The 23456-nt window shown below is 43.3% G+C and overlaps 2 protein-coding genes across 4 annotated transcripts; one reads left to right on the forward strand and one right to left on the reverse strand.

Moving 5' to 3' along the window:
- Positions 1 to 983: 983 nt before the first annotated feature.
- On the forward strand, positions 984 to 12134 carry epx (eosinophil peroxidase; the record flags this gene model as incomplete). The annotated part of the gene is made up of 17 exons (XM_083654774.1): positions 984 to 1001; positions 1095 to 1182; positions 1424 to 1514; positions 1644 to 1819; positions 2249 to 2381; positions 2500 to 2629; positions 2722 to 2928; positions 3882 to 4257; positions 6953 to 7113; positions 7308 to 7566; positions 8285 to 8455; positions 9245 to 9482; positions 10329 to 10540; positions 11125 to 11289; positions 11394 to 11477; positions 11703 to 11799; positions 12080 to 12134. 17 exons carry the CDS (start codon positions 984 to 986, stop codon positions 12132 to 12134), a joined length of 2661 nt encoding a protein of 886 aa, XP_083510900.1.
- Positions 9332 to 23219, reverse strand: rab3il1 (RAB3A interacting protein (rabin3)-like 1). 3 transcript variants are annotated; one of them, XR_014553495.1, is made up of 11 exons: positions 23188 to 23219; positions 22949 to 23044; positions 21975 to 22052; positions 21417 to 21644; positions 18033 to 18161; positions 17832 to 17944; positions 17568 to 17591; positions 15176 to 15275; positions 15006 to 15072; positions 14402 to 14561; positions 9332 to 9465 (listed from the first exon to the last, which is right to left on the reverse strand). XR_014553495.1 is itself a non-coding variant. In XM_083654369.1 (10 exons), the coding sequence occupies exons 3-10, from the start codon at positions 22038 to 22040 to the stop codon at positions 14476 to 14478; spliced, it is 813 nt and encodes a 270-aa protein (XP_083510495.1). In that variant the 5' UTR covers positions 22041 to 22052; positions 22949 to 23044; positions 23188 to 23219; the 3' UTR covers positions 12955 to 14475. The 3 variants fall into 3 exon arrangements, 2 of the variants coding, with proteins under 2 accessions (XP_083510495.1, XP_083510496.1); XM_083654369.1 differs by lacking the exon at positions 9332 to 9465 and having other exon boundaries at positions 12955 to 14561; XM_083654370.1 differs by lacking the exons at positions 9332 to 9465; positions 17568 to 17591 and having other exon boundaries at positions 12955 to 14561.
- Between the last annotated feature and the right edge of the window lie 237 nt (positions 23220 to 23456).

The raw sequence follows: 23456 nt of genomic DNA on the forward strand, positions 1-23456 counted from the left end.
ATGACTCATCTGATGGTATCATATCACACACCTGGACATCAAAGAGAAGGCAGAGCGCAGAGGGAAGTTGCTGTGTTTGGGTGAGAATTTGCTTGTGTTTGCAAGAGCTTCTGACATCTCTACTCTGAGTCGTGTACTTTACTGTATTAACCAAGCTGGGCCTGAGAGACTGCTCACCTCCACCCTTCTCGCCAAACTTTGAATGCTTTTATTATTATCCCTGCCCCGTCAGAATTTCCCGTAATCCGCTCTTCCCTCAGCTCCTATCTCCCATACCTCCCACCTGTGTGTCATTGGAAGCTCTGGCACAGCGACAATCAGATTGAAGGTTTTGGCATGTGGCAAAGACACTGACGCACTTGTAATAGAAAAATTACACGTAGAAACCGAAGCTTTCATGATGTCATTGTGAAGTTATAGTAGTTTGGCTTATAAATTATTGTCTTTAGAAAGTCTAATGTGAATCCTTGCATGGACGTCAAATGTTGCAGCTGGTTTTTCTTAAATGAAGTTGCTCAAGTTGTTGGGTACAATAACTAGGCCATTGTGTGTGTGTGTGTGTGTTATATCAATCACATTTAACCAAGTGTTTACTTGAAGCATTTTGCTCTCAAGAGACCGAATGTGTTTAATTTATTTGAAACGTCCAATCATCGTCAAGAGCGAGAGGACTAGGACTGCTTTGATTTGAAAGGTTATTAGGTCGAGACAGTGAGTCCGGTGTTTGATGTTGCCTTCCTGTCACCAGAAGGACAGATAAGGGGATTCTGCACATACCTGTTGGCCCCAGTGCCAGTGTATAAATGGCAACCTTGATGCACCGAGCAGAACACACACTTAACACACACACACCTGTTGGCTCTCAAGATGGGTTGCGGTCTGTACAGGACATCAAAACAGAAGTAAGATCTTATGAACACATCCTTGTGAGGATACAAGTCCTGAATCCTGTTCACACGGACTGAACCGTTTTAGAGCTCTAGATGGACACAGCACTCATGGTGAGTTTCTGTTTTTAACTGCTAGTTTGAACGGATTTGACAGAGAAGCCGACCTCTGTTAGTGTATTCAGTTTGATGTCTTTCTTGTCGTAGGTGTCCCTCTCTCTGCTTGGACTGGCTCTTGTCCTGCTCTCTCTCCCTGAGCATGTTTCACCCAACAGTGTATTTCACAACACCTCAGGTAGGATTTGTGTTTGATTATTACTGAAGAACAGATCAAGTAGCCTCTCTGTCCGTGGCACCGGCATAGGTTTCCCATTTATGCTGGAGAGCAGACTGAAGCTTTTTTACTCAAGCATATTGTTATTGGATTTTACACAAATATACAAGACTTATACATAGGAAGTTTGAAAATTGCATAGCAGATACGTCAAGTTTAGAGAGTACGTTGAGCTAACTGAAGCTTTTCCTGTGAATTCCAGGAACTGTGTATTTGGGATCCACATTCGTAGAGGAGGCTCTTCGAAGAGCAATCGATCTGACTGATGCAGCTTACGCCCGCACAAGTGAAAGGTAAATCTGATGATGAATTGTATTATTATTATTATTGCTGATCCCTCCTCTTAATCATACAGCATTTTACTTCCCTGAAGCATTACGTTTGCACTGTAAACAAATCCCTTAATGTTCTTGTGTTTCCAGAGTGAAGAAGTCTCTGTCTGAAGGTGCTCTGAGACCCAGTGACCTCCTGGCCCAGTTCAAGCAGACCGGACCCAGAACCAGGACTCACATCCGGGCTGCAGAGCTGCTGGACAACACAGTGGAGCTGATCAGAGAAATGGTCTACACTCACACCATGGCTCAGCCCGGCCCTGATGGTACTGAACATTACCGTTAACCAAGAGACAGTCTTGTAGTGTGTAGTCTAATCTTGTCTTGAGTCTTGTCTTGGGTCAAGTAGTGATTGCAAATAATTCTAAGCATTTGTTTGAATCACCTTGGAACTAGATGGTTGTGGTGTACGGTGTCATGACATTGTGTCTGATGTGTCAATCAATAACAGAAGTACACTATTCGGTGGTTGTAGAGACCCAAAGGACCCACATTGTATCCTGGCACAAGAATCTGAATTTCTGCCATCTGAATTGGCGCTGTACAGGGGGCAAACCCACCAGTTTGCTACTTGAAGCAGATTAAAATCAACTGAATTATTTGCAGATATTATTATTATTATTATTATTGAAGCTACATTAGCTTCTTGTTTATTATTGTTGCTTATTGTTATTGTTGGCTACATGTCGCCAAAGAGCTGCTGAGTGAAGGAGATGTGGAGACCCTGCTACAGGTGACGGGCTGCTCTTCTGAACTGCAGAGACCCCGCTGCCACACTGACTGTCTGTCTGAGCGATACAGATCTGTCACAGGAGAGTGCAACAACAGGTCAGAGCCGTCCCAAAAAAACACATACAGTGACGCAACACTTTCTGTCCTGAATCGCTTTGGTTGAGTAGGTTTTGCTTGTGTAATATTGTGTGCGTCGTGTTGTTGCTCTGTTCAGACAGTACCCTAGATGGGGGGCTGCGGATATACCATACGCCCGCTGGCTGCTTCCAGAGTATGAGGATGAGCAGGGGAAGCCCAGAGGCTGGGACCCTGACCACACTTACCATAACTTCAGTCTTCCTCCAGTAAGCTCTGCCTGTGCCTGTGCCAGTATCCCTGGGTTATTCTGTCAGCCGTAATACCTCCAACAACAACCGTAACCTAGTTTACCCTCCAGGTGCGGCTGGTGTCCCAGGCGGTGCTGTACACCCATAACGACAACATCTCTCTGGACTCCACTCTGTCCCATCTGCTGGTGGAGTGGGGACAGTGGATAGACCACGATGTGGTCCTGACGCCCCAGAGCCCCAGCACAGCTGCCTTCAAGACGGGAGCTGACTGCAGCCGCACCTGCAGCCGGGACACGCCCTGCTTCCCCATACAGGTGCGCCTCACATGCGGATCAGCTCATCTGCTTCCAGTGTGTTTTAGTATTGTGTCCCTTTCCATCTCTCCTCAGCAATACTTTTTTTTAACTTTTTTTTTACGTATGGTCTTAATGCTGACCCTCTTGTTTATTTTTTCTTTGTGAAATTAGTTACATCAGTTTTGCATAATGCAGTATGTATGTTCCTGCCAAAGGTTTATTAGTTTCATTGATTCCAGCAAAATCGACTACCATTACTACTCCACACTGCTCAAAGTTAAAATGACTGTTTTGTCATCACTAATTTAAGCACAGGCTTAAGTGTATTTGTTGGGTGACTCAATATACAGTCAGTGGGGAAAACCTTGTATGTGTCAATCAATAACGTGTGTCAAATGTTCGGGGACAAAGAAAAACAACGTTTTTGTTTTGATGACTGTGGCATTTGTGATTTCATCTAATTTGTAGGTCCTGAGCGATACTGGATTTTTGGGGCCGATACGATATTTGGGAGTTAAAAAAAAATCAGATATCGATATATCGGCTGATATTCTTTACACATACATTACACATTCTTTCAAAACACATTTTTTGCTAATATCAAACACTTGTGACAAAGATATGTAATGGAGGCAGACTATAACAATAACCTTTATTATCCAAAATGACATCAGTGCACTGAAACAGTAAACTTCACTGGGAATTTAATAATTATAAATAACTATAAATAAATCAATATCAGCTATATCGGACAACATACATACGGTATGCCAATACTGATATAATGTATCTGTGATAGGCCAATATCGGTCGGGCTCTACTAATTGGTTTTGAAAAGGTTTCATTAATCCAGGGATTGTCCAATTTTCCCAACGCATAGAGGATCCTTTAAATTAAAACATGAAAATCACCAAAATTGGAGTTATGATGTTTTTAAACCGACAGCGACGCTATATCACTTCCGCTGACAGATCCCTCTGTCAGATCCTCGGACTGGCATCCAGAGCTGCATGCCTTTCTTCCGCTCGGCCCCAAGCTGTAGTGGTGGATCGCTGCCTCATCGCCACCGAGAGCAGCTCAACGCAATCACCTCCTTTGTGGATGCCAGCATGGTGTACGGCAGCTCCACCCATCTGGCCTCGGCTCTGCGCAACCGCTCATCTCCTCTGGGCTCCATGTCCCTCAACCCCCAATATGCAGACCAGGACCTGCCCTACATGCCCTTCCTGCCCCGCCTGCAGGCTCACCTGGACCCCTGCGGCCCTCGTAGAGGTGACAACTCCACCGCTTCAGAGGCGTCGGACAGATCCCGGCACCAAGACAACACCACATCCTGTTTTCAAGCTGGTAAGCAGCTAGGGCTGTCAAAATACATTATGTAAAGAATTGTTCTATACATTGGATGGATTCTTGGATGCATTGGTTCAACACAGGTTGATATCAAAAGATTGGGTTTTTGGGGTAATGTTGGATTGTATTATTGGGAATGGGTATTGATAGGGATTTGTAGGTGGATTTATGATGTATGTGTATGGGTAAGTTTGTGTACGTTTGTGTATATACATGCATATATATGTATGTATGTGTATGCATGAGCATGTGGGGAGGAGCGTAAGAGGTGGGATAGGCATATAATATAGGGATGTATGACTTTGTTTATGAATGATTGGGGGGCTGGACTCGATAAGCCTAGGCTTCTTCCTGCCCCTTTTCAAACAGTTCACCTTTTTTATGTTTGCTTTTACGTATTTTCCTTTTGATGAAGTCTATTAGACTGTTATGTTTACTGTTTTTTCACTTTATGTATTGTTTTAACTGTTTGAAATAAATCGTTTCAATCAATCAATCAATCAAAAAATTGGCCCAAAATTATATTAGAATATTCCTTCTAAACAAAACATTAGTTTGAATATATTCAAATACTTTTTATTTTGTTTGTTTTTCATGCATGGCAAAGCAAACCAGTACAACCACAGAGCTTATATAACTACTTGGTATATTGGAACATATTTTAATATAACTTTTTTTCATATTTATTCAGTCAGTATTAGTACATTAGTGGTCACTTTGCATCCTTTGATCCACTGAAGAGGAAATTTTAGTTGCCCAGCATGCACTGGTTGAGATACCTTCATGTTCGATCCAAGATTCATACCTTTGAAGCACTCCCAATTAAATTAACCTGCTTTTTTCTGTTTTGCTGAGCCTCACTCCAAGCATCTTATCTTTAGATTTGCATGTTTGTTTGACAACTGCACCACGTCCTCTACTGAGAGGATTAGAGAAGTGTGGCAGGGGGAACTTGGTATTGAACTATCTGACATTATATGGGAAAGGAGTCTTGTCTGTGGTACAACCCTGCTCAGTTAATAGCAGACCAGCTTTCTGGCTGCTTAAAGTAGCCAGAAATAAATGGAATGAACCATCTAGTCCAGTGATTCTCACAGGACCCTCATCACTTTGAGGGTCACTTTATTTTTATTTTTTTTATTTTTTTATCTGGGCAGATTGATTGAATCATACCAACTGATGAGACCATACACATTGGAACACCCACGGGCTGGATTTGAACCGGTGACCTAATGTGGACTGGACCACTGTCATCGGTGTCACTCAATTGTGAGGTCATCGAGGATGTCACTGCAACTATGAGGTCATTGATGATGTCACTCCAACTGTGAGGTCATAAGTGATGTCATAAGTGCAGTTGTGATCTCAGTCATGTCATACATGCTAAGAATAAGCAATGTTTCACCTCCAACTGCCATAAGCACCTCCTTGCGGCACAGTTATTTTCTGTAGCTGACATCTTTGAGCAGTTGCACTTGAAAGTGACTATGGAAGAGGAAAACATGGAGGCTTTCGTGAGTGATGTGGTAGCCCCTGAGGATCCTTTAAAATTGAATGCTGAGCTGGTGAAGGGTGCCGTTTCCAAAGACAATGAGTTTGAACATGCATGGTGTCTGATTTCCAAAGACACTGAGTTTGAACACGCGTGGTGTCTGATCAGGAGCAAGTACCCAGGCGATATCAAGGAGGGAATTGCGCTGCTGAAGGAGCTGGTTCAAAAAGCAACACAGGACGGCTCTCTCGAGGCTACTTCTGGCAGTGGCCAACTACAGACTACAAGCGTATGAGAAAGCCGTGAAATACATCCGGACTCTGCTGAAGAATGAGCCGGGGAACAAGCAGGCCTTGGAGCAGAGAGAAACTCATCGACAAAACTTTGAAGAAAGATGGTTTGGTTGACATGGCGATCGGTCTGGGTGTGGCCGGATTAGCAGGCCTCAAGATGGGAGAGTCTTGATATTGCTGATCACAAATATATCACAAATATCCAAGAGGTACTGACACACTGTGACCTTTATAACAAATTAAAACATAGAGAAGGCTGTAATTTGCTACTGTTGTGTCAGCTAGAATTAGCTAGACATACAGTATTTTCTGTGAAGCCCTCTGGGACATGCTTGTGAATTAGGGCTATACAAATAAACTTGACTTGACTTGGAAGGGATTCTGTTTTTTTTCTTGTTTTTTCTCGTTTGTTTTTTCCTTCCCCCATATTGTCTATGGAATAATAACATTTTTGGTTTGGCATCTAATCATCATCATCATCATCATCATCATCAGTATATACTGTAAATGGGAGATGGGGCTCTGTTTGTTTCTCTGTTTCTCTGTCCCACTGTATGTCATAAATCCTACTGTGACATCATCTGTGATGTCATAAATCTCACTGTGAGATCATCAGTGATGCCATAAATCCCAGTGATGTCATAAATCCACTGTGACATCATCAGTGATGTCATAAATCCCACTGATGACATCATCAGTGATGCTGGTCTCATTGGCCACACAGCAGCCGAGTTGCGGGCAAGGCCGTGCGCGCAGCAGCCGAGCTGCGAATGCGAGCTGCAGGGCCAGCTTGGCGAGCTGCAGCGGCAGCTCAGTGAGCTGCAGGACAGGCGAGCTAGCGAGCGTAGCGCACGAGATCCCTAGTGTATTTACAACTGTCTGAGCTGTCATTCTTGTTCTTTTGTAGGTGATTCACGTGCCAATGAGCATTTGGGAATGATCGCGCTACACACAGTCTTTCTGAGAGAGCACAACCGCCTGGTTAAAGAGCTGCACCTGCTCAACCCTCACTGGAGCCCTGACATCCTGTATCAGGAGGCCCGCAAGATCATGGGAGCTGTTCACCAGGTATCACTGACCGTTTTGTCTGCTTCAGTTGGATATCATTGACCTCTCCCTGCATGAAAAAAGCCTTCTCTTGATCAGGTGCTGCACGTGGTAAAAATGTCAGCCGTCCTTCCATCGGCATGGGGTGACTGAGTATTATGATGACTGAATTTTCATTTTTGGGTGAACTTATCCTTTAATCCTGACCATTCCAGATCCTAACATGGGAACACTACCTGCCACGGGTCCTGGGGCAAAGAGCCAACTCCCACCTGATGCCTCCTTATGAGGGTTATAATCCTGAGGTGGATCCCAGCATTGCTAACGTCTTTGCAGCTGCTGCATTTCGTTTTGCCCACGTCACTGTGCAGCCAACAGTCACCAGACTGGGGCCGGGATACACCTCCAACCCCCAGTACCCCCCCCTGCCTCTGCATCACTCCCTGTTTGCTTCTTGGAGGGTTGTGCAGGAAGGTAAGAGGAACAACCCTGTACTCTGATGTGTCTCAGTCAAACTAGAAATAAGCACACGCTCATTCCAAACTCATGCTGAAATTCGGCACTGCACTCTGTCGGTCCCCAGCAGCGCCCCCCCCCCCCCAAGTTTGAGGTCGATTTCAGTTCTCGAAATAGGTGAAAGCCATGTTCTGATTGGTCAAATTGCACAAAATCCAACATTGCGCTTTCTTGGGTCCCCAGCAGTGCACCCGCCAAGTTTGAAGTCGATTGGACAAACGGTTCTCGAGATAAACCATTTTTTGTGTTGCCAGTAGGTGGTGCTATGACTAGGCACGTGTCCTAATTTAGAATTTGGCACTGCACTCCATCGGGTTCCCAGCAGCGCACCCCCCAATTTTGAAGTCAATTGGATGAACGGTTCTCGAGATATATTTTTTTGAATTGCCAATAATTGGCGCTGTGACTGTGTGCGTGTCCAAAATCGGGCACCGCACTCCCCGAGGTTGAAGTCGATCGAATGAACGGCTCTCGAGATAAACTGCTTTTTTCGTTGCCAGTAGATGGTGCTATGACTGTGCGTCTGAAATTGGGCAACGCACACCGTTGGGTTCCCGGTAGCACACTCTCCAAGTTTGAAGTCGATCGGATGGACCAACGGTTCTCAAGATAAACCGCTTTCTGTGTTGCCAGTAGGTGATGCTATAGAGTAGACTATTATTCTTCTGTTTATCAGGTGGAATAGATCCTGTGTTGCGCGGCCTTTTGCTGTCCCCAGCCAAGCTCCAGGCGCCGGGCCAGATGATGGTGGAGGAGCTGACAGAGAGGCTGTTTCAGGCACAGGGAGGGATGCCTCTGGACCTCGGAGCTCTTAACCTCCAGAGGGGCCGGGACCATGGCCTGCCTGGTACTAACGTACTTACCTCTGGTCACAGTAGTGAACATGCATGATAAGGCACTAATGCAGCGGTTCCCAACCTTCTAACTCAGGGCCCACATGAAAATCTCAAATCTTTTCACGGCCCACCTCCAACCCCATAAAACATACCGAGGCCAAATAATGCGTTCTCAGAGCACTTATTTTCCACAGTCACTAACACAGCATCTGAAACATGTTGCAGCATTTTCAGTCTTACAATTTTCAAGGAACTGTCTGTCAATCAGCAAGGAGTTGTAAAAAGAAATCTAAATGATTTGGCGGCCCACTTGCAATACCTCGACGGACCAACCGAGAGGCCCACGGCCCACAGGTTGGGAATCACTGCGACGTGTGTGTGTGTGTGCGTGCGTGTGTGTTTGAATGTCGGCATGGCAAAATATGGTCTGGAGACCTGTAGCGGGATCTACTGTACCACAGAAGGCGTTTTGACTACTGTCTGCCTGTTTGGACAGATGTTATTGCAGAACGCAATAACATCAAAACGATGCAGGATGCAGTCACGAAACGTTACAGGTGTGTAGTTGACATAAAAATGAAGGTCGAGTTCGAACATGGGTGTGATCGAAGCAAGGCCACCCCCCCCCCCCCCCCCCCCCCCCACCATACCCCCAAATTGGCCTCCAAACTTTATGTCCCTGGCTCACATTCGTTAGTCGCAGGCTGGTGTGATCCCATCGCAGGATGGTCTCTAGTTAATACCCCTCTTCAGTCTTCTCTCAATGTCTCCATGTCTCCATTTCCCATCTTTCCTACCAGGATACAGTTCATGGCGCCGTTTCTGTGGCCTCTCTGTTCCAAACACTACATCTGAGCTGGCCGACATCCTGGGAAACCTCACTTTGGCTCACAAGTTCCAGGTTCTGTACGGGACGCCCCACAACATTGATGTGTGGGTGGGGGCCATCTCTGAGCCTGCGCTGCCAGGTGGCCGAGTCGGACCGCTGTTGTCCTGCATGCTGGCAAGACAGTTCAGAGCTCTGAGAGACGGGGACAGGTAAAATAATAATGAGCTGTGAGAGACGGGGACAGTTAAAATAATAAGACAGTTCAGAGCTCTGAGAAACGGGGACACGTAAAGACAGTTCAGAGCTCTGAGAGACAGGGACAGGTAAAAACAGTTCAGAGCTCTGAGAAACGGGGACACGTAAAGACAGTTCAGAGCTCTGAGAGATGGGGACAGGTAAAATAAGACAGTTCAGATCACTAAGTCCACCCCTGGTGCACAGTATCAGCATGCTACACTTTCATTAAAATGATCGATAAGAGCGGGAGAGCTTCCTTTGAACATTCTTTTTGATTTTCACAAATAAAATAATAACTCGATCCCATATAGAGTATTTGGAATTTTGCATAGATGGTCCAGGATACTACACACAGCATTCATCAAATCATCAGATCACAGTAATATTAAACGTTGTTGATGTACATGAACAGTCAAAATAAATAAAAATATTTTCCCGTCTCATTAAATTACCTTCATGCCAGACTGCACTTAATCCCCGTCACGCAAGGCCATCCAAGTTCAGATTTTGTCATTCAGAATAGAATCTTGACACAATGCTCCTGCATCTGATGGTCAAGAAAACGTTTTCATCTTCATCTACACATACTGTCTGACTTGCAAATATTTGTAAAAATCCTTGTTAGGTATCTTGTGCTGGACCTTTAAGGATTTGTTTTTAAAAAAAAGTTTTAAAATTTCCATTCACAGAGATCATCCACCCTTTTTATGCCTGCTTCATGCCATGTCTTGAAATTCGGCCCTGCACCCTCTACTGATAAATCTGGGTTATCCACCAGTGTCGTAAATTGTAAACTCAAGTCTGTCTTTGCGTCCCAGATTTTGGTGGGAGAGGGAAGGGGTGTTCACCAGCACCCAGAGGAGACACCTGCACACTGTCTCTCTGTCCCGCATCATATGTGACAACAGCCACATCACCCACGTCCCTGCTGACCCGTTCTCGCGTACCGAGAGCACCAAGGACATGCTGACCTGCTCCCACCCCCTCGTCCCCCAGATCGACCTCAGCCCCTGGAAAGAGCCAGACTCAGGTCAGGAAGTCAGAGGACAACGTGTCAGCTTCAGGGTTCCCACACATTTTCATGGATCAAATTTCAGAACTTTTGCATGGCTTTTCATGGATCCATAATAGAATTTCCATGTAATGTGAGGCAGCGATGACTCTGAATCAATACCAGAAGCTATTACTACACTGGACAAATAGAACACACCTCTTTTTATTGGATTTTAGTGCTACATCACATTACATGAAGCTATTGAAATAAAACGTGAATAAAAATATGAATATAAAATACAAGAACCACTAAAATCTAATATGAAGAGGTGTGTCCTATTTGTCCAGTGTAGTAATCATTTCTGGTATTGAAAATAAATTTCCATACTAAATATTTCTAGAGATAGAAAAAGCACTAAAATCCAATATAGAGGTGAATGGCATGAATTTTCCAAAACTTTCAATGATTTTAGTAATTCAATGATTTTTCTAGCCCCGGAAAACGAGATTTTGAAATTCCATGACATTTCCAGGTTTTCCATGACCGTGGGAACCCTGAGAGGAGGATAGGGATGTCTTGGGAGTGTGGTAGCCAATTTGTTATTTCCTCTTCTCTTCCAGATCCCAGCTGCGGTCCAATACCCAGGATCCAGTCTGGCTACTCTCTGCTGTGTGGCCCTATGCTTCTCTATCAGTGTCACTCTGGCTTCAAGCTCCTGGGCTCCTCCTCTGTCAGCTGTGATCCGGCCAGCCAGCAGTGGAGACCTGCACCCCCAACTTGCCAGGGTACTGAGCCTTAACCTGTACTGTTCAACATACTGGAGTACACTGGAGTGTGTATACAACTTGCATTAATGACGGGTATCCATGTTCTTGACTGATCTTTACAGACATCAATGAATGTGAAGAACAGATCTCCCCTTGTCCACAAAATATGGAGTGCCTCAACATACCAGGTTCCTATATTTGTTCAGGTCAGTTCAGGTTATTTTGTTGTTAATGCTGCACGATTATATCAAGATCATTGCTAAGATGATTAAACATTGCTAACATATCAGTATCTGTCAATCCCATATAATTTGAATTGATAGAAGGGTTATCCCATTCACTTCTGAATGGTCATTTGGCTGGCACTCAATGTCAATTCTATGATTGATATGAATGTCCCTTCCCGTTTGTGTTCTTTGATCCAGACGCAGTCGCCTCCTCGCTGTCTGTCGTCTCGGTTGTCACAGCAGTTATAGCAGTGGTTGGTGGAGTTGCCATGCTGGTTATGATCATGATTTGTTATCGAAGGTAAGCCATCGATGCTAGAAGTCTACTTAATGAACAGAGCCTGCACCACATTTTGCTATTTCATACACGTAGCTATTATAGAATTATTGCCTGGACTTTTAGTTGACTCAAATAAAGAGTTTTTTTTGTTTAGATTTACGGTACTTCTAAAGCTTTACAAATTCAGTGAATTATCAAGTAAAAATAATATTACAAAAACAACTTTATTCACTCAAAATATAATCTATAAAAGTGTTTTAAAACATTGGGTTTAAAATGAGTCTGATTATTTTCCTTGCAGATATTACCCAAAGAAAGAAGAGTTGAGTGGTGGATGTTGCAAGGGGGGCGGTTAACCAAACATTATACAGGAATGTGGTGCATTATTTTGTTGGACTAGGAACCGACCTTCTGTATTCTGTCGTTCATGTCTGATTAAAGCCCATGTATAACAGATCCATATCATACTGAACAAATGAAAATGTGTTTAACTTGGATAAGTAACCCTATTTTAGAATATTAATGTAAACACCATTCTAAAGCGTGAAAGGAAATCCTTGGGAGTGTTATCATGTTTTGTCCTCTGGTCACATGTCACGTTGAGCAGTCTGACTGTGCTCATTCATTAGCTCCATGTCAAACTGTTAAGGTCCTATTATAACCTGGTATGACAAGGCCACAAAAACAGAAGCTTACAAAGGTCTTTTGAATCCGGAAACCAAAGACTTGTTGGAATGCCTGCTCCAACAACAGATTTTCAAACCATAATGCTGTTCTGAGCGGAACACATTCTGAACATATTGGATCATGGTGCCATATTTCCCCTCATAAACCTGTTAGGCAACTGTAGGTGTGAAGCAGAGTTTTTTTTGTATCGGGGTAACCAGGTGATGACCTTAATCAGTGACTTGCCCTGGGTGAAATAGGTCTGTCAGCCGGTTCTACTGAACTGTTGTGGAATAGAATGCTGCTGAGTCATCATTCCCAAACCTCAGATGTAACCTTCCTATGAACTGCTACTAAAACCTAAAACAGAAGCTAAGAATACAGAGCATTATAGTCAAACAAGCTAATCCATTTAACCGATATCAGGTTTCATATAAACAGGACCTTTAGTCAGACAGCACAAAGGAGATTTAGCCTTGTTTTTAATGGAGTGTATACACTGGAGGACATGACTGTATTTTAGTACGCTGAGATTAGGAACCTCCAAGCCCTAGATAAGGCCAAGAAGCAATTATTGCACTTTTTAACACTCAATATTCTTCATTTTTATCTTCAAAGACCATCTGTGTAAAAATTGGCTAATAACACTATACTATGAGGTAAAACAATATACATTGCATATTATGGCTATGTACTGCATTCATGCAAAGTCATTTATGGCTTCCATGTACGTACTGTGCATTGCAAAAGTGCAAAACTACAGCAACGGTTGTGCATATGATATTGCAATCATTAACTGTATTAAAGCGTGTTCATATTCCAACTACATAGCAAAACTGTCACTATTTTGAATGTGGTAATATCCATTTGATTTCATTGACAATATACAGTATTTGATTAGATAGTTCAGACCAGGCTAACATGAAGCTGTATCTTACAAGAGGCAAAACTATGGAACTATTTCCATAACTTAACTGCAGGCGCTTCATTCGTGTGGCTATAGGCATCTAGAATACGTAGTGCAAGAGTGCATCAACAAAGTTAAGGCCATGCAGAGACAAAATGTCTTGGCTATAGTGGTTATGAGGTGACAACACTTGCAAGATGCTGAGTGATACGAATGATTATGGCATTTATGTAAGACGAAACCAAATCATTGCTCTGTGGATACCACATAGATATAGTCAATGAAATACTTGAGACTGAGGTAAGAGACCAACTACTACCCTCTCTGTGTAGATTACTACCATCCCTGTGTTGTGCTCAGTATTTGCATAAACTGATGCTTGCCTCATGATACATTGAATCTATTCTACTAATGGGAGAAGTTGCATGTATTTCAGAGGGGAGGTTCAGAGATCACAAGACTAAGGAAAATTGAAACGATCCTCCACACTTGCTTGCTGTGTGAACGGTTGCAAGACAGTACAGTTTGGCCTGTGTGATATGGCAAGATGTATCACAAACTCATGGTTAATATTCTGTCCTCAAAAACATCTTATTTTACTTCTTTCTAGCAGGGCTGCCTTATTGCAGTGGTTCCCAAACTGGGGTACGCGTACCCCTAGGGGTACATGGAGGTACTACAGCCGGTACTTCAGAGGGGAAAATGGACAAATCCAATAATCAATCATGAAAATAAATGAAACAATAAATCTGCTTAGAAGGCACTAATTGTATCTCTTCCCCCGCCATTTCTTATTTTGTAATGTTATATTCTTCAAAAAGGTGGGTCATCATTCATTCATTGCATCATATTCTATAATTTGCTCTCGCCGTTTTCTAAGCAAAATGTTGTAGTCAGGTAAAGGGATACTTGGATTAAGAAATCAGGGAAAGGGGGTACTGAAGTTAAAAAGGTTTGAGAACCGCTGTCTTATTGCAAAGCCAAAAGTCATTTCCTGCTTCCCTACAAACACTGATCCAAGACCTGTGTTACCACAGTTTAAACTCATACTTGTCTCTATGCTCAAGTGTCTCTGGGGTCATGTTGTCCTGTTGCTGCTTGTGTGCATTGTCTTGTCTCCTCTTCTAGCCCTGGTCAGTGAGGTAGAAGCCCAACTTGGCCACGGTGATCTCCCTGCGGAGACGCATCACTTCCCAGAACATCGGCTCCGCTGGTCGGGGGCAGAGAGAGACAGGACCAAACAATACATTTCTATTAGTCAAATGAACCCCCTGTTGTCAAAGACAGTAGCAAGGAAGGCATCACAGAGATGGTTTCAATCATTTCTCATTTAAACATACATCCAGATATGCCCTGGTTCAAGGTACCCTATTGCTGCCGCATGTCGCGGTAGTGAGTGTCGTTTGTCGGCTGCTAGTTCAGTGAGTTTTCATCGTAGAGTGATAAAACTAACATCATTGGATCTGTGGATTCTTATTGCTTTCATTTGACATCTTGTTTGACTCCTTACTGGTGCAAACAAATGGGGTGGGGGGGGAATCCAACCATTACCACGACCACTGCGGCAGTACTTTCGTAGTAATAGGGTGTTTCGAAACAACATACATACAATATTACTGGAAATGCTAATAGATGTCAATGTTTTCTAACTTACCATCATGTCTCACCAGACCCTGCTGGATGTAGCGAATATAGGTAAAAAAGTTGCCAACAGCTGTGATCTAGAGAAGGGGGAAGTGGGGTGAGGACAAGGTCACACATCACATGCGATACCAAAACAGGAGCAACGTGGCCGATGAAGGTTAGGGAGAGAAAGTGAGTTACCCGCGTTCGGCTGGAGGGAGAGATGTAATAGTAGCTCCCCTTGTCACCGAGTTTGATGCGATGACGGCAGAGCCGCGACATGCCGCTTAATGCACACTTCCTGTGAGGCACAAGAAGATCAGCTGTCAGAGAGAGAAATTGTTTTATATTACAAACAAACACTGGAGATAAGTTACATCCCCTTATAGCAGTGTTTCTCAAACAGTGGTCCGCGGACCACGCCTCCTAGTGGTCCGCGAGTAGATTTATATTTTTTTCCTTTTTTTTACCTCCCACTATCCATCAGAGAAATGTTTACATTTTCTGGGAAACTCAAGGTCAGATCACATTGCCTGTAAAAGACTATGTATTTTTTCACCCCGAAGAGACAGATAGGTCCACTCTGCCTGCAGGGCTACAGGAGAGAGACAGAGTACAGCGGGTGGTTGGGAGTTCCAAGTTACTGACCAAACACTCTATCTCAGTCATTGCTGTCAGAATATAGAGCCATTTAACACTTATTTGAACACAAAAACATCACTGAATGCAACTTGAAGATGGCAAAAGATAGCCTATTTGACTTTGGCAACATTGTGCATTTATTGAACTTGAAAAAACTTTCTTTGAACATATTTGAACTGAACAGGAGAAATAAATGTAAAAAAAGAAAAGTTAAATGGACTATTAAACTAAAATAAATTACATATATATTTTTTATATTGGTTATATTGTTTTCATAATTGTGGGAAGCCAAAAATGTGATTAATTGTACTGCTATTTGTCATTTAATTAGCCTGTAATTTGTCATTTACAGTTGAAGTAGTAGGACTATTGTTTTTGGGGATGTTTTGGGAGTTAGGTGGTCCCTGAGTTTTTTTCATTGGTTTAAGTGGTCCTTGGTCTGAAAAAGTTTGAGAAACACTGCCTTATAGGATATAGGATATACATATCCTAGACATACATTAACATTGAATACAGCTAAATGAGAGTATAACAAGAAAATGCATTCCAGATTTTGAGTGAGGAAAGACCTACGCAATTTCAGAACAGCAACAGCAGAAAAGAGGCAATGCATGACCAGAGAGTTAGTCACTGGAAGAAGGAAACCATGGAAGATTACATTCATATATACGAAGGAACATGCAGAACCCCATCCTCTTCCTCTGTCTCTGTTTACAAATTTGTTCATGATTGCACATTTGCATCACCCAGCAAGCACGGACAGACCCGGACGAATCGAGAGAGCCCAATAGGGGGCAGCTCAAGTCATATCATGACGAGTCAGATCTGGTCCGGAGTATCACATCCAACTAACTTCACCCACCACTGAAATATCCGTGAGGATACTGTAACTAAATGGTTGCAATCAACCAAGTCAAATAAATCACGTATGTTTCAGTCTGGTCTATTCTTATGTGACTGATCAGCACTTGTGGGACAATCTGCGCTGATTAACAAGCTGTTTTGTGGAGGTGGGACTACGAGGAGATCAATTGCGGGGAAATTGGCTCACCTGCATATCTTGTTGCCAGATTGTTTTGGGCAAAAAAATACACTGCGAGGCGTAAACTACATTTACGAGTTGGAAGTTTGAATGTAGTATTTTTGGCAGGGTTAATGCGTTTTGGGGTTCTGCTTACACAAAATGTTATAGACGATCATACTGTGATGTCCGATCCACAAAGACTTGACACCCACATTTTATAAAACATGCCATAATAACGTTACATCCTATATTCGGTATAGCCTATATTCGTGTCTCGTCTAGCCTGTGGTGTGCAGGAGTGCTGGGTAAATGTTATAGGCTGGAGACACGACTTGTAAAATTTGATTAAGGTTTGAATGAAATTACTTTTCATTTTTTAAACTGTCCCGACTCCATGGTTGGATGTGATACACTGTTAAAAGAACAAGTAAAAAGGGATCCATGTTTTGAAACGGTATATTACTTGCCACTGATTACCTCAGTGAACAGATAGAGTAATGGTAGAGTAGTGGGCTGATAAGGTAGAGATCCTGGGTTAAAATCCCAGGCATTATTTTATTTTTTGAAAATGTAGCATAAATTGTTAATCTGGACATAATTATGTATAAAGCTGCTGAATACACACTATGTACATAGCAGAATAACTGAATATGCCCATTCATGGTAGCATCATATTTTGACGTCAGCACAACGTCCTGGCGTAGACATCTAAATCATCCCCAAATCGGCTGTGATTTGGCCTAGTCCTGGACGTCACTGAAAGACGTCGTCATGACGTAAATTTTGCTTGCTGGGCAACCAACCAATTTGCAAGGTAGTTGAGTTTTCAAAGTCTTAACTTTTTCAAAGTCTGGATGGGGTCTTCAAATCATGCTAATTTCAGTTAGTGAAACGGTTAGCAAATGATTGGATCCTGAAAAGACTTACGTCTCTATTGCTGCCCTAAAGCCACTGGAAAAAAAGAGTTTTTTTAATCAAACGGTGATTAGAAATGTGTGCCCTTTGATTCAACCCTTCTCAGATACAGAGAGAACCCTTAAATTATGACAAATATATCTGACAAACGGTAAAGGTGAAAACAGCCAAGTAAGAGAGACGTTGCATTGTTGACTTGACCATTGTTTATCAATGAATGGTGAAAGACAGGACAGACTGATGGTTATTACTTAGACGTGAAACAGGATAACTCACTTAGGCCCTCCACATTCTACGGCTGAGACTTTAACCATGGGTAATGCTGACATGGCCACAGGCTCAACGGTCAAAGTGTTGTTCTCCACTGCACTCTGCACCGCCTGGGACAGCTGTAGAGCGAGAAGCCATCAGTTTAATACACTTTCAAGCATTCAAATCCCACAAATGCAACAAAGCAGCGATGAGATTCTGTCTGACCTCAGATCTTGTGAAGGAGAGGCACGGTCCGATGTCTTCCCTGTAGATGCGGCTCAGGAAGGCAGAGGTGCGGTCTAGACTGGGCTGCTCCTTCCACGTCAAAAACTCTGCATACAGAACGGTGTCCATCTGTGAAGAGAGAACATACACTATCACTCTCTGTGAAGAGAGAACATACACTATCACTCTCTGTGAAGAGAGAACATACACTATCACTCTGTGAAGAGAGAACATACACTATCACTCTCTGTGAAGAGAGAACATACACTATTACTCTCTGTGAAGAGAGAACATACACTATCACTCTCTGTGAAGAGAGAACATACACTATCACTCTGTGAAGAGAGAACATACACTATCACTCTCTGTGAAGAGAGAACATACACTATCACTCTGTGAAGAGAGAACATACACTATCACTCTCTGTGAAGAGAGAACATACACTATCACTCTGTGAAGAGAGAACATACACTATTACTCTCTGTGAAGAGAGAACATACACTATCACTCTCTGTGAAGAGAGAACATACACTATCACTCTGTGAAGAGAGAACATACACTATTACTCTCTGTGAAGAGAGAACATACACTATTACTCTCTGTGAAGAGAGAACATACACTATTACTCTCTGTGAAGAGAGAACATACACTATCACTCTCTGTGAAGAGAGAACATACACTATCACTCTGTGAAGAGAGAACATACACTATCACTCTCTGTGAAGAGAGAACATACACTATCACTCTGTGAAGAGAGAACATACACTATCACTCTCTGTGAAGAGAGAACATACACTATCACTCTGTGAAGAGAGAACATACACTATCACTCTCTGTGAAGAGAGAACATACACTATCACTCTCTGTGAAGAGAGAACATACACTATTACTCTCTGTGAAGAGAGAACATACACTATTACTCTCTGTGAAGAGAGAACATACACTATCACTCTCTGTGAAGAGAGAACATACACTATCACTCTGTGAAGAGAGAACATACACTATCACTCTCTGTGAAGAGAGAACATACACTATCACTCTCTGTGAAGAGAGAACATACACTATCACTCTCTGTGAAGAGAGAATATACACTATCACTCTGTGAAGAGAGAACATACACTATCACTCTCTGTGAAGAGAGAACATACACTATTACTCTCTGTGAAGAGAGAACATACACTATCACTCTCTGTGAAGAGAGAACATACACTATCACTCTCTGTGAAGAGAGAACATACACTATCACTCTCTGTGAAGAGAGAACACACACTATCACTCTCTGTGAAGAGAGAACACACACTATCACTCTCTGTGAAGAGAGAACATACACTATCACTCTCTGTGAAGAGAGAACATACTATTACTCTCTGTGAAGAGAGAACATACACTATTACTCTCTGTGAAGAGAGAACATACACTATCACTCTCTGTGAAGAGAGAACATACTATTACTCTCTGTGAAGAGAGAACATACACTATTACTCTCTGTGAAGAGAGAACATACACTATCACTCTCTGTGAAGAGAGAACATACACTATCACTCTCTGTGAAGAGAGAACATACACTATCACTCTCTGTGAAGAGAGAACATACACTATCACTCTCTGTGAAGAGAGAACATACACTATCACTCTCTGTGAAGAGAGAACATACACTATCACTCTCTGTGAAGAGAGAACATACACTATCACTCTCTGTGAAGAGAGAACATACACTATCACTCTCTGTGAAGAGAGAACATACACTATCACTCTCTGTGAAGAGAGAACATACACTATCACTCTCTGTGAAGAGAGAACATAAACTATCACTCTCTGTGAAGAGAGAACATACACTATCACTCTCTGTGAAGAGAGAACACACTATTACTCTCTGTGAAGAGAGAACATACACTATTACTCTCTCTGTGAAGAGAGAACATACACTATCACTCTCTGTGAAGAGAGAACATACACTATCACTCTCTGTGAAGAGAGAACATACACTATCACTCTCTGTGAAGAGAGAACATACACTATTACTCTCTGTGAAGAGAGAACATACACTATCACTCTCTGTGAAGAGAGAACATACACTATTACTCTCTGTGAAGAGAGAACATACACTATTACTCTCTGTGAAGAGAGAACATACACTATTACTCTCTGTGAAGAGAGAACATACACTATCACTCTCTGTGAAGAGAGAACATACACCAGCAGCAGAAACGTCTGGTCAGTGCATGGCTGCCGAATTTGGGGCCTGCGGGCCAAACATTTTTGCTTGAGAACATGAGCTGAAACGCTCACTCGTAGCACTGTTCTCCATCGTGGAGCAGTTAAACATTGACATGGGAGGGAGGAGACTTGGGGTGTGTTGAAATTCCAAAGGATGGGGAACCTTTGTTCCAAAACAGAGAGTATGATAGGCTATAAAGTGAGTTTGGAAAGCCAGCACCTGGCCAAGCAATCACTCTGCTATTCATAGTATTCCCATGATGTCACATGTATTTCCTACCAATATGGCACTTCAAAATATGCACAGCGCATTGGCTGATTTGATAGTAATCACCCATTATCTTCCTACCCAGATGGCCGTGTGGTGATGTGACAGAATACTATGAATAGACCAATATTCCTATAATAGATATTGTAACGGCACAGGCGAGGCTGGTTTTGAACCCGAGGTCTCCAACTTACAAGCCCAAGACGTTAACCATCCGACCAAAGGGACAATGCCCTTTGGCCAAGGACCAACGTACTCGCTTTATCCACCCAGACCCCGGTTCGCTACAATATATTATGCTAATTGCAGATATGCAGATATATTGTGATAATTTTGGGGGCAGTAAAAATCTTACTTATTGCCACTTTAAATGCCGACAACTCCAACAAAGCGATATGCTTATTCATCAGTAGCTACACCTGCACGAATAGCAGGCAGCTTACCTGGTCTATGAGATGCAGTTACCTGTCTGGTGTGAGTCCCTAGCCCCTGCTCCTGCCAGTAAGGGTCATAGGTCACACTGACAGAGTGGCTAGGAACCAGGCACAGAATCAGAGAGAGGAGAGCAGGAACAGCAGGCTGAGAGAGGAAGAGAGAAGAGAGGAGGAGAGAGGAAGAGAGAACAGAGGAGGAGAGAGGAAGAGAGAACAGAGGAGGAGAGAGGAAGAACAGCCAGAGAGATTAGTAGTGAGAGAAAAGAGGAAACGGAAAAAGAAGAAGCGAAAGAAGCAAAAAAGAGGAACGTGGCACAAGGCAAGAGATATGAAGGGCTGGCAACCAGACTGAGGGTTAGGAATGCAAGGTTGCAAAAAACATAAGGAAAAGAGTCAATTGTGCAAGATTCATTTCACAACACAGGGGGTGTTTTTTCCTCTCTCGTAGGAAGACACCCAGGTTACCTCTCGGTCCTCTTTGGCCACCGGCTGAAGGGAGACAGAGGGCGGTGCAGGTGCTGCTGGAAACGCACCGCTGGCACTCTTGTTGCGGACGTGGCCCCCGCCATGCTTGTGTGAGGCCCGGCTGCCCGGGGACTGCAACTGTGGATGGAGCTGGCGGTTTGGCGAGGAGGGCGTCGACGTCAGCACCAGAGTCTTGAGCGCCGTCACTTCTGCTTGTAGAACGTCGATCTAGGAGCCAGGCACAGAAAAGACGCTGGGTGGGAGATCGGTAACGAAATGAATTACAGCACTTAGGCAGAAAGCGATTCATTTGACATTGGTGTCGACAAATAATCACCTCGTTGTCTGAAAAAGAAAGTTTTAGAACTTAGAATAGCAGCCTTATTTTCAGACTTACCACCATGCATATTCAAAAATAGATTACTGACTATAAATGGATTTATTGGGTGCTAAGGTCATGAGAACTCCTCAACACATTAAGCAGCACCTAGAGTTTTAAACTAGAAAAGTACAAGGGAACATTACAAAGAAAGAAACAATGTTATCAAACACACACACCTTCCCCTGAGCTTCTTTCAGTTGTTTCTCCGCTCCTGCTTGTTTGACGTTAGCTTCACGCACCATCTTGTGAGCTTCCTGTTGTAGTAGAAGACATTAAACGTTAAAACAAAGTTAAAAAATATTTCATTGGCCAGCGCACCCAAACCTCAATAGGTGTTTGTTGTCTATCTACATGTAACAGTGGGGAGTGTGAAACCTCTGATCAGAAGTAATTCTTACATAGTCATTCATACTGAATGAACAGTGAATTGTGCCAATCATGAAGACTCATATCTCATCACAGCTAATAGCACAGTGCCTTGGCATTGAGGCCTGAGGCGTGTGTCACAGTGACAGTGCAGTCAGGAGAGGTGATGGCCGTATGTGGAGGTTATGATTACAGCTCAACTCAAACAGACTGTATATGGAGGTTATTATTACAGCTCACCACAAACAGAGGGTCTGTGGAGGTTATGATTACAGCTGAACTCAAAGAGAGGGTCTGTGGAGGTTATGATTACAGCTGAACTCAAACAGAGGGTCTGTGGAGGTTATGATTACAGCTGAACTCAAACAGACTGTCTGTGGAGGTTATGATTACAGCTCACCTCAAACAGAGGGTCTGTGGAGGTTATGATTACAGCTCACCTCAAACAGAGGGTCTGTGGAGGTTATGATTACAGCTCACCTCAAACAGAGGGTCTGTGGAGGTTATGATTACAGCTGAACTCAAACAGACTGTGTAGATTATGATTACAGCTCACCTCAAACAGAGGGTCTGTGGAGGTTATGATTACAGCTCACCTCAAACAGACTGACTGTGGAGATTATGATTACACCTTAACTCAGACTGTCTGTGGAGGTTATGAGTACAGCTCACCTCAAACAGACTGGCTGTGGAGATTATGATTACATCTGAACTCAAACAAACTGTGGAGGTTATGATTACATCTGAACTCAAACAAACTGTGGAGGTTATGATTACATCTCACCTCAAACAGACTGGCTGTCAGCTCCTCCAGCTCCTGCTCCAGCTGGTTCCTGACGTGCGACAGACGCTCACACTCCTTGTCTCTCAGCTGCAGCTCCTGCCATGCGTGGGAGAGAAGGGGTTAACTACTCAACTGGAACAAACCTTTGTGAAGGGCACTGCAGTGTTTCGCTCTTTTTCAGGTCACACATTGTTTGCTATGGTTGTGTGTGTGTGTTAGTATAATGTAGGCTACAACACCCTCTGTGCAGCATCCAGCTGTTCCCTAAGGATCTCGGAGCCCTTCTCTCTGATCTCCTTTTCTTTGATTTCCAGCGAGGAGCTCCGAAGCCGGGAGACGACACCATGGTCCCTGCCTCCCTGTGGCCTGGGCCCAGCCTGGCCTCCACCCTCCACTCTGGGCTCTGGATCCAGATCTATCAACCTTCACAAGACCACAAGCAAATATATATATAATCAACATGGTTAGTGATGGACAGATTAACACAAATTCAAGAGATCTGAAACCA

This window comes from Poromitra crassiceps (assembly GCF_964638095.1).
Source record: "Poromitra crassiceps genome assembly, chromosome: 18".
NCBI lineage: Eukaryota > Metazoa > Chordata > Actinopteri > Beryciformes > Melamphaidae > Poromitra > Poromitra crassiceps.

What these genes read in the sequence shown, in the direction of transcription:
- rab3il1 (XM_083654369.1), bottom strand. Translation starts at nt 22,040, where the DNA reads ATGGTGCGTGAAGCTAACGTCAAACAAGCAGGAGCGGAGAAACAACTG. An exon ending in TGGCCAAAGAGGACCGAGAG is followed by an intron (nt 18,162 to 21,416) that starts GTAACCTGGGTG and finishes CTCTCTTCACAG; the next exon opens with ATGGACACCGTTCTGTATGC. An exon ending in TTTAGGGCAGCAATAGAGAC is followed by an intron (nt 15,276 to 17,567) that starts GTAAGTCTTTTC and finishes TGTGCCTCACAG; the next exon opens with GAAGTGTGCATTAAGCGGCA.